Source organism: Eschrichtius robustus, chromosome 11 (genome assembly GCF_028021215.1).
Source record: "Eschrichtius robustus isolate mEscRob2 chromosome 11, mEscRob2.pri, whole genome shotgun sequence".
In the NCBI taxonomy this organism is placed as follows: Eukaryota; Metazoa; Chordata; class Mammalia; order Artiodactyla; family Eschrichtiidae; genus Eschrichtius; species Eschrichtius robustus.
Window position 1 is genome coordinate 64,562,826 of NC_090834.1, and position 11,017 is coordinate 64,573,842.

The 11,017-nt window shown below is 51.6% G+C and overlaps 1 protein-coding gene across 2 annotated transcripts; it reads left to right on the forward strand.

Annotated features, from left to right (window-relative positions):
* Positions 1 to 6,320: 6,320 nt before the first annotated feature.
* On the forward strand, positions 6,321 to 10,922 carry SMPD1 (sphingomyelin phosphodiesterase 1). Of its 2 annotated transcripts, XM_068555972.1 has the most exons (6): positions 6,322 to 6,787; positions 7,722 to 8,494; positions 9,060 to 9,231; positions 9,539 to 9,615; positions 9,821 to 9,966; positions 10,154 to 10,922. In XM_068555972.1, exons 1-6 carry the CDS (start codon positions 6,488 to 6,490, stop codon positions 10,561 to 10,563), a joined length of 1,878 nt encoding a protein of 625 aa, XP_068412073.1. In that variant the 5' UTR covers positions 6,322 to 6,487; the 3' UTR covers positions 10,564 to 10,922. The 2 variants fall into 2 exon arrangements, with proteins under 2 accessions (XP_068412074.1, XP_068412073.1); XM_068555973.1 differs by lacking the exon at positions 9,821 to 9,966 and having other exon boundaries at positions 6,321 to 6,787.
* Positions 10,923 to 11,017: the final 95 nt, after the last annotated feature.

Sequence of the window (11,017 nt, forward strand, 5' to 3'; positions counted from 1 at the left end):
TGCAGCAACAAAGACCCAATGCAGCCAAAAATAAATAAATTAAATAAATGTCTTCAAAAAATAAAAATAAATAAAAGGCTCAGAAAGTGGGCATTGAGAATGGATGTATCAGGCTGGAAAACCCACTAAATAATTATGTTCCTTGGGGCAGCCTGGAGGATACACAATTTATGAAAGCAATAAGGAATGTGTGATGAGAAGGGCACCAGCATCACTAAGAATCTCCGTCATGGCTCTCCTGTATAGGCCAAGACCAATGGTAGGAAAGGCCGCTACTGAGCTGGGCGCACTGATAGCGATGGAAATGATAGTACTTTCCCCCCAAAAAAGAGGCTAGGTGGCAGCATATAACCAACAGAAGCCCCCACTAGCATAGGCCCAATAGCAAGGGCTCCCACTTACCAAGGCTGACACAGCTTTTGCCACTGACAGTGCCTAAGCTGCTAGCAGCAAAAACAAGTGCCATCTTCCAGCATGCAGTGTCTACTTTAATACAACAACCTTTATATGGAGCTGTGTGCCCAATAGATAGAACACGTGAGTCTAGAAACAAGGGGAGAGGGAAACAGGAATGGCGTGCTTACCATCACTCCTGTGATCCACTTGGGCAATTTGTATTTCCTGCCCCTACAACTCTAGGATCTCATGTTTAGAGTTTCTGGCTCCCAAACAGAAAACGCGTCCAACAGGAGAGAGAGTATGGCTGCTGTATAGGAACTCTGGGCTCCTTGTGTGAAGGGACCAGCAGGCAAGAAGAGGCATCGCCATGTGGACTACAAAGTAAATCCTGATCACAAGAACAAGGGGAGGCAGGATGGGGGGAATTCCCTGGTGGTCCAGTGGTTAGGACTCCGCGCTTTCACTGCCCAGGGTGCGGGCTCAATCCCTGGTCCGGAAGCTAAGATCCTGCAAGCCGTGCAGCACAGCCATAAATAAATAAATATTAGGTTAGCCAAAAAGTTCATTTGGGTTTTTCATGTTACAAAAAACCGGAACAAACTTTTTTGCCAACCCAATAAATAAATAAATAAATAAATAAATAAGGGGAGGCAGGATGGCTGTTACACAAAGGAGACGTAAGGGAACGTGTTTGGCACCAGCTGGTCCACTTGGGAGCCTCTTGATACTCCCCTGCTCTGCTTTTTGACAGTAATGACAAGAGCAGCTGCTATGACTTGAGGAGAGCATGGATGCCACGGCTCAGACCCCTGAAGGGAAAAGTCTGGGTCGCATCATCAGGTGAGCCACTGAAATCAGCAGGAGTGCTAGCTAAGAGTGAAGGAAATCTAAAAGGTCTAGAAGAGGAAAACGATAGGTATCAGTTGCTGTCCTGAGATCAGCTACTGGGACTTCCCCAAATGAAGCTGTCCCTCACCCTATTTCAGGACAACTCTGAAGGGTCATCTCAGCTTCAACACGCCCATAAAATCCACTGGGTCCTCTGCGGAGACAGCATCGCAGCTCCACTGGTCCCTCTGCTCAACCCTGCTGCCTTCCCTTTCCTCCCACAGCTGTAGATTCCAAGAGTACCTCCTAATAAATCTCTTGCTTTTTCTTTTTGTTTTTTTGGCCGTGCCTCTTAGTTCCCCGACCAGGTATCAAACCCGGGCCCACAGCAGTGAAAGCGCAGACTCTTAACCACTGGACCACTAGGGAATTCCCAAACCTCTTGAATGTTAATCTCTTTCTCAGAATCTGATTTCTGGAGAACAATGTCATCCATGTCAGAGGAAGAGGGGCCTTTGATCACTTATCCATAAGAATAAGGATGCTTGATATGCAGCAAGTGATGGTTCCATCAAAAGCAACAATATATGTGAAAACACTGTGAAAAAGAAGACTGGGCAAATGAAAAAGGAGGGAGTGATCAAGAATGGTGTTATTGGAGCTTCCCTGACGGCGCAGTGGTTAAGAATCCGCCTGCCAATGCAGGGGACACAGGTTCAAGCCCTGGTCCGGGAAGACCCCACATGCCGCAGAGCAACTAAGCCCCTGCACCACAATTACTGAAGCCCGTGTGCCTAGAACCCATGCTCTGCAACAAGAGAAGCCACCGCAATGAGAAGCCCGCGCACCACAACGAAGAGTAGCCCCCGCTCGCTGCAACTAGAGAAAGCCTGCGCACAGCAACGAAGACCCAACGCAGACAAAAAATAAATTAATTAACTAATTAATTTTAAAAAAATAATAATGGTGTTATTAAGGAGATGGGATATGAGTGAAGGATAAGACTGTCAACTGAAAGAAAAACGCGCAATGTAAATTTGTGAGTTAAGACCTTACTGCGGGACTATAGCCCAGGAGACAGCCTCTAGGATAGCTCTGAGGAATTGCTCCAAAGAAGTAAGGGAGAAGCCAGGATATATATGAGGTTTTTGCTGGGAAAACAAACAAACATATAGTTGAACATCAAAAGATTGCTGCTAATCACGAAGAACAGGCATCTCAAGTTAATTATTTTAGTTCTTTTCCATGTATGGGAAGATGCAAGAATCTTGGTTCATTGAAGTTATTCTTTTTTTTTTTTTTGGCCATGCCATGTGGCACATGGGATCTTAGTTCCCTGACCAGGGATCAGGGCCGTGCCGCCTGCACTGGGAGTGCAGAGTCAACAAAATGGACCACCACGGAAGTCCCTGAAGTTATTCTTTAAACATGCATCTTAACTATCTAGGCAACTGCAGTGCTTGAGCCTTGTAGAACTAGAGTGATACGCAACATTTTTTGTTTATGAGACCTCGGAAGATAAGGTCTTGGAGAACAGATAGAATGTGGGCCCTGAGGGTCATCAGTGTCCTACATGAGGAAGGACAGAGACGCAGAGCAGTAGCAGTTGAGGAGAAATGGGGCTACTTGAAATCCCTTTCTTAATAACCATCTAAAGATATCCACCCTGTTGGGATGAGTCCCTTGATTCTCCCATCCACATCTCCCCATTCTCTTGTTAATTAATATAATGTTTTTATTAGCATCTGTAAGACCCATGAGGGGAAGATAACAAATTCAATATGACTTCTTGGACTGGTGCTCCATTACGTAGCAGTAAAGTTACATGAGGTGTCAATGCAAAAGTGATGCCCATGCAAAAGGAGCCTGCTTAACCATAGCATTTACCATGTCCTGGGTAATGGGTATAGTCAGTGGGTAAATATCCAGGTCATCATAAAGCCAGTTCCACATGGCCTGCTTATGAAGCAGATCAGCTGCTTTATCTGAGGTGTTCCACCTGACATTTATGAGGGTTGCTGAATAATTACCCTTATCGGGGTAAACAGACTTTACAGTGGCTTTTATCCAATCCAACAGCCTGGCCATTTCCTCAGGAACAACCTGCTGTGTGTCTGGATCACATAACCATCTGTAATTGTTCCATAGTAAGCTATGGGTCTTGTATCAACCCAAACATGCTCTTCCATTCTGTAGCATTTAAAAGCATAGGTACTGCCCCCAAATTAATCATTCTCACAATCCATTTCAGTGAAGATTATTTAGGAAGTTGATGATACTAATCTACAAAATAAAACAACTCTTTCACATTATATCCCCTGGTTTTAGTAGTTTTCTTGGTTTTGTCTTCTCCCAACATGTACTACCTTCTTGGTGACCAGAGTCTTAGAGGTACCCGCTGTCGTCCCCACATAATTTTTTCCCTGTGCAGGTGGCTCTGAGGCTAGTAGCTGAAGCTCAGACCAATCAAGGTCCAAGCCAGCACTCTCTCTTACTTTCATTTTGGCTACTACAGATATCAATAACCAAGAGATTATACAGTTTGCTTTTTTCTTATTAGTTTCCATTTCCTCAAGTACCTAGTGAACCAATGCCCCAGGAATTGGATCTATCTCTAAATTCCACTGGTAAAATTTACCTCTGGTAATTGATTACAGCACATCTGTTGCTTCATACCATGGGTGCCTATGTGGTCACCCAGGAATCAAAGGTTCCTTGTCCTCTGCCCTTTCATCCTATCTCTTCCCAAACCACTTGTTTCCATGAGCTAGGGCCAAACTAGCAAATCCTACTTCTGACACCAGTTCTGGGGGTGCTTTCTTTGACACCAACCAATTCTCCAACACCAACAAATTTTACAACAATTCAATTAAATTCTGATACTATCTACCTGGAGTTAGCATCAGATTCCACAAATTAAAGGGTTCAGTCCCACAAGATTGTCCCCACTCCAGAGGCCAGTCACAATGTTACCGGAAAACTGGGTTCACCTCTCAGTGGTTGTCAAGCCAAAAGACACAAATGAGCCAGAGATTAGGAGAAGGAAGGGTTTATTACTTGTAGCAAGTAAGGTGAACACCAGGAATCTTTCCCAAAGCAGCATCTCCCTGAACAGCAAGATTGGGGAAGTTTTAAGCAAAGGGCTCATACATATTCAAGAAGGGGCCTGAGCAGGGGAATTCTGCATAGAATTGAGGCAAAGGTCGATAGAGTCCCAGCTTTAGTTGACTGAAGTCAGAAAAGGTCAACATTATCATCCCTTAGGTTCCAGTGGCTCTTGGGTGTTCACTCAGAAGAGGGGTTTAAATTCTGAAAAACAGCTCAAGAAAGTGCTTCAGGCTAATCTTTACCATTGAAACAGAACTGGGAGTCTTTACAACTGATTTATTGTCTCTTTGCTATGGTTACCTCTCTTGCCTGATAACAGTCTTGTTCTTTTTTTCCCCTAAGATCTTTATTACTGAGACCTCTTGAAGGGCAGGCATTGTGCCAGGCTTAGATCACAAAATGGCTTAGGCCTAAAATGGCTTCCCTTATGTCAAAAAGCTATATCTGATTCTTTTCCTCTGGGGACACCCTACCCTATCTGCTTACAAAATGTCCCAGGTTGCCACCTATACTTCTGACCAACCAGCTGTAAATTCTAGGGTTCTATGACCCTCTACTCAGGTTTGATAATTTGCTTAGAACAGCTCACAGAACTCAGGAAAACACCTTACTGACATGTCCTGATTAATACGAAGGGTACAATTCAGGAATAGCCAGATGAAAGAGACGCATAGGACAAGGCATGCGTGGGGGAATGTCACAGAACTTCCACGCCCTCTGCAGGTATACCCCCCTCCCAACACCTTGATAATGTGCACCAACCCAGAAGCTCTGCGAGAGTTTTTATAGAGCTCAGTCTCCAACCCCCTTCCCCAACCAGAAGATTGGGGGTGAGACTGAAACATCTCACTCTCTGATCAGTTCTTTCTGGTGACCAGCCCCATCCTGAGGCTATTTAGGGGTCCCACCTTAACTCACCTTATTAGCATAAATTCAGGTGTGATTGAAAGGGGCTTGTATACGTAACAAAAGACACTCTTATCACTCAGGAAATTCAAAAGGTTTTACGAGCTCAGTGCCAGAAACTGGAGATAAGACCAAATATATTTTCTATTATACCATAATTACTCTATCTGATATGATGTGGGGCGGGAAGGGCGGGGAGTCACTTGAAAAAAGTTCTCAAAGGCAAGAACTGACAGGACTTGGTAGATCTGTGGATCCTGGAGAAGCACTGAGTTACACAGTTTAGGTTTTAATTGCTATTCTGCCACTTAACTTTCCTATGCTTCAGTTTCCCCATCTGTAAAATGGAGGTAATAATAGTATTATACTTACTTCTTAGGGTTATTGTTAGAACTGAGGATTAGTCATTATAAAGTGCCTGTTTCAGTGCCTGGGGCATCCTATAGAGCTCAGTAAATGATAGCTTTCACCATCATGGTTACAGGAAGGTGGGAGACCCAAGTTCTAATCCATGTTCCTGTCTGTATGGTCTTTACCCTTTCTTGGCCACTTCACCATTTTTGAGTCTGTTTCCTCATCCATATAATGAAGGTATGGGTGTCCCCGCATGAGCCCAGGGCCCCTTCCAACTGGCGAGGTCTGAGTCAAAAAGATTATCAGTCAGGGCGACTCAAGGGTGTGGATAGCAGTGGCAGAACATAAGAAATTGAGGGTCGGAGCCCTCTGGGCCGGAGAGGTGACAGTGTGAGAATCCCCTCCCCGCTGTGCTCCTGGCCACCAACACCCCCTATGTCCTCTCCACTTCCCCAGTTTAAAGCCCGGTGGGCCTGGCAGTTAGCTATTCCAGGAATTTGAGTGCAGGTTTGGAGAGAGGAGGGGCCTCTCACCAGCCACACATGACCGACTCCAGCAAGAGCTGGGCGGCCACAGCGGCCTCGCACAGCTGTCAGAGCCTGGGCGGAATCGCAAGCGGGATCCTGGGCGGGTCCCAGGCGCGCCCGGCCCACTCCCCCTGCACCTCCGCCTCCCTAGCCTTGCCCGGGCTGCCAGCCAACGCGATCAGCTGCGGCGGAACCGAGGAAGAGGAAGGGGCGGAGCTGCTTTGTGGCTTGTCTCCGAGCAGTCAGCCGACTGCAGCGGGGGACTAATCGGTGTCCCTGGCACCGCCAGGGATCCTGAGAGCCAACCAGGGCCTACGCCATCCGGGGCCGGGCGGGCGAACCTGCCTGGTCTAGGAAGCCGGGCGATGCCCCGCCACGGAGTGTCTTCCGGCCAGGGCCGCCCCAGCTCGGGCCGGGAGCAGACACTGGACAGGTCCTTGGGGGCCCCCAGCCTGAGGCTCCTGTGGATGGGCTTGGCGCTGGCGCTGGCCCTGCCCGACTCCCAGGTTCTCTGGGCCCCTGCCGGGGCCCACCCTCTTCCCGCCCAAGGCCATCCCGCCAAGTTCATTCGCCTAGCGCCCCAGCTCCGGGAAGCCTTTAGCTGGTGGAACCTTACCTGCCCCGCCTGCAAAGGACTGTTCACCGCCATCGACATCAGGCTGCGGGTGAGCGCTAAAGGGGCTGCGGGAGGTGCAGGCCAGAAGGGAGGGCTGGCGGTGGCGGCTGGGGCTAAGGCCGGCGCTCCGGGGTCCCCAAGAGCATCCCTGATGGAGAGGCTGTCATCCACAAGCCTTTACTGAATTTGCCCCCCTTTGGGGCCCCCCGCGGCTGCACACCACCACCAGCACTACCTCCACGGTGACCTACTGAAGTAAGGAAAGAGCGCAAGTTATATGCTGGGCACCGTGCCAACCCTTTTATACAGACTAAATCTAGCCTGCAGGGTGGTTTCATTACTGTGGTTATCTCCGTTTTGCAAATGAATAGAAGCCCCGGAGCTGAAGTCACTTGTAGGAGGGGCCGGCTGCTGGGGGGTGGGCTGGACTCCCACCCAGGCGTGCCTGACCGAATCCCCTCCGCCTTACACCTAGCACCTCCAGCCCCGAGCACCGTGCCTGGGACCAGCTACTCACTCAAAGGGGACCTGAATTAAGGAATATCCAGAGGTGTGGGACTAGTTGGGGCTGGGCTGCCTTGACCGACCCTGATGGGGTGATGAGGAGCGCTGGTTGGTAGGTGTGCTTTGTGGGGCTCCTTGGGGAATCAGGGCCCTCTCCTCGGGTGTGTCCCCAAACCCTGGTCAGTCTGTCATTCCGCCCAGCCCAAATTTCAGAGCACTCAGCAGACTGCCTGAGAAAGCCAGCTGCGCAAGCAAAGGCTTGAAATGCCACTGAGCTAAAAAGGAAGTACCGGCCTGGTGACGCCTGAGTCAGGGCAGTGTCTGTGAGAGGCAGGGGTGAACTGACATCTCTTCACCACGTGGTACTGAGTCCATGCTAGGCCCAGTGTGGATATGCAGGCCCACGGGTCGTATCCAGGTGTTGGCCTGGTCCCTGTGCTCTGTTTCTGACTTCTCACCGCTGGTTCTTCCCACCACAGCACGAGGACAGCGTGGCCCGGGTGGGCTCCATGGCCATCAAGATGTGCACGCTGCTGAAAATCGCACCGCCTGCTGTGTGCCAATCAGCTGTCCAGCTCTTTCAGGACGACGTGGTGGAGGTGTGGACGCGCTCGGTGCTGAGCCCGTCCGAGGCCTGTGGTCTGCTCCTGGGCTCCTCCTGTGGACACTGGGATATCTTCTCATCTTGGAACATCTCTTTGCCGGCTGTGCCAAAGCCATCCCCCCAGCCGCCCGTGCCCCCGGCCCCAGGCTCCCCCGTCAGCCGCGTCCTCTTCCTCACCGACCTGCACTGGGACCACGACTACCTGGAGGGCACAGACCCCGACTGTGAGAACCCGCTGTGTTGCCGCCAGGATTCCGGCCCACCGCCTGCCTCCCGGCCCGGTGCTGGATACTGGGGCGAGTACAGCAAGTGCGACCTGCCCCTGCGGACCCTGGAGAGCCTGTTGCGTGGCCTGGGCCCCGCCGGCCCTTTTGATATGGTGTACTGGACGGGCGATATCCCTGCCCACAACATCTGGCAGCAGTCTCGTCAGGACCAGCTGCGGGCCCTGACCACCGTCACAGACCTTGTGAGGAAGTTCTTGGGGCCAGTGCCTGTGTACCCTGCTGTGGGCAACCACGAGAGCACACCCGTCAATGGCTTCCCTCCCCCCTTCATAGAGGGCAACAAGTCTTCGCACTGGCTCTATGAGGCGATGGCCAAGGCCTGGGAGCCCTGGCTGCCTGCTGAAGCCCTTCGCACCCTCAGGTATTTGAGACCCACGGAAACCCAGGAAGGGAGGAGAAAGATGGATGAAAGTGCAGGGAGCAGGGAACCTAGCATTATGTGTGGCTACTCTAGGCTGAGTCCTCAGCTCTCTCCACTGGCCCTCCAAATCGGACCACACTTTCCGTTTCCACCCTTATCTCCAGCCACCCTCCTTCACAGGGTGAAGGGCTAGCAGCATACCTTCTCCATGGTAGTCTGTGTCTTTGCTCATGTTGGCCTTCTCTAAAATGCCTTCCCCTCTCTAACATCCCAGCTTTTCCCATCTTTCCCAGGCCTAGGTCCTCTTCCCTCTGGATGGCCTTTGCCTCTTCTAGCTCACTTTTATGTCTCCTCTGAACTCCTAGAGCCTTTAGTCCTCTGAGCCACTCGCTTCAATCACACGGGCCCTATCATCAGTGCTGTCTGATCTTCAGCTAGAACGTGGGCTTGAGGGTAGGGGTGATGTCCTAGGTGCCTCTGCCCTCCACCCAGATTCCTTGCACAGGACTGGGCACGCAGGGCTAGGATTATGAATGCGTGCTGACCCGTGTTCACTTTGTTTCAGAATTGGGGGGTACTATGCACTTTCCCCACGCCCCGGCCTCCGCCTCATCTCTCTCAATATGAATTTTTGTTCCCGTGAGAACTTCTGGCTCTTCATCAACTCCACAGATCCTGCTGGAGAGCTCCAGTGGCTGGTGGGGGAGCTTCAGGCCTCTGAGGACCGAGGAGACAAAGTGAGGGAGAGTGGTGGGAACCCAGTGGGGCAGGTGCCGGTAGGGTGGGAGGAAAAGCAGGCCCTTCACAAACAGACTTCTCTCTGGAGCTGGAGCACCCGTGAGCAGAGACGCTTGATTTTCTGGCACTCCCAACAGTGTTCCTTGGGGTTTCAGCTCACAGTCACCCTTAGAAAGTCCTTTCATTTCCTCCCCGTCTCTCTGGCCAGGAATGCCAGCCATTGTAGGAAAGATGAATACGAACTAGCCTGGCCAGGGCTTCCTGGACCCCTCTTGCCCTGATAACCTTCCTTAACTCTCCCCACAGGTGCATATAATTGGCCACATTCCCCCAGGGCGCTGCCTGAAGAGCTGGAGCTGGAATTATTACCGAATCGTGGAGAGGTAGGAGGGAGGTGTGTTGGGGGCGAGCGGGTGAAGAGCCTAAAGGTCAGAAATTCCCTGGAACATCTCACCATCCCTGCTTCCCCACTGAGGTGGGGACGCCACTTCCTTGAACAGGATGGAGAAAGCAAGCATCCAGTCCTCCCCAGATCTCCTCCTCCCCCTCGCTTGAAACTTCTGAATATGATTAGTGTCTTCTGGCCAGGTATGAGAACACCTTGGCTGGTCAGTTCTTTGGCCACACCCACGTGGATGAGTTTGAGGTCTTCTATGACGAGGAGACCCTAAGCCGGCCACTATCTGTAGCCTTCCTGGCGCCCAGTGCCACCACTTACATCAGCCTCAATCCTGGTGAGTGAGGTGGAAGCAAATTGTTGGGATAAAGGAGGTCTGGGGATAGAGGAAGCTGGTGAGAGGGAGGAAGTTGTTGGGGTAGAGGAAGGAGGTTTGGAGCCAAGGCCGCCCAGGGGCGAGCTCTGCCTCCCCACTGGAGTTGCCTTTGCCCTTTCCCTCTCCAGTCAGCCCTCCCTCCTTGCAGGGTACCGTGTCTACCAAATAGATGGCAACTACTCCGGGAGCTCTCACCTGGTCCTGGACCACGAGACCTACATCCTGAACCTGACGCAGGCGAATCAGCCCGGAGCCACACCGCACTGGAAGCTCCTCTACAGGGCTCGGGAAACCTATGGGCTGCCCAACGTGCTGCCCGCCGCCTGGCACGACCTGGTGTATCGCATGCGGAGCGACACGCAGCTTTTCCAGACCTTCTGGTTTCTCTACCATAAGGGCCACCCGCCCTCAGAGCCCTGTGGCACACCCTGCCGCCTCGCTACTCTGTGCGCCCAGCTCTCCGCCAGGTCAGACAGCCCTGCTCTGTGTCGCCACCTGGCGCCGGACGCAAACCTCCCTCCTGTCCAGAGCCTGCGGCCAAGGCCACCATTATGCTAACACCCACGGGGCCCAGAGGTGGGAAAGTGCTTGTCTTCTTAGGAAAGGAGCGAAAACCCCAGAGGGACCCTGTGGTGAGAAGAATGTCTGGTGGAAGAGCTTATCCCTGGGCCCAAGCACACCTCGGAAACAAGACCTCCTTTCCTGGATCTGGTTTAGCAAAATATGGGAGCGGGGCTGGCTGCTCTGAGGCTGCTACCCTTCCGTGGCCGTGGAGCAGAGGTCTAAGTTGGCACTGCCCTAGGAAGACCAGACAGAAGCTGTCACCCCAGGCCTGTGCTGGCCGGCCAGGAACCCTGTACTGCTGCTGCTGCCTGGTTGCCAGGCTGTTAAAATAAAAACAAGGGACTTGGACTCCAGACCCTGCTGTGACTGTCCCAGTTTCTTCTTTTGAGGCAGGAAGGGCAAGGGGGCCCTGGAAACAAGAGCCTAACTGAGGGATCAAGGTACCAGG

What these genes read in the sequence shown, in the direction of transcription:
- SMPD1 (XM_068555972.1), top strand. Translation starts at nt 6,488, where the DNA reads ATGCCCCGCCACGGAGTGTCTTCCGGCCAGGGCCGCCCCAGCTCGGGC. An exon ending in TATTACCGAATCGTGGAGAG is followed by an intron (nt 9,616 to 9,820) that starts GTAGGAGGGAGG and finishes TCTTCTGGCCAG; the next exon opens with GTATGAGAACACCTTGGCTG. An exon ending in TTACATCAGCCTCAATCCTG is followed by an intron (nt 9,967 to 10,153) that starts GTGAGTGAGGTG and finishes CCCTCCTTGCAG; the next exon opens with GGTACCGTGTCTACCAAATA.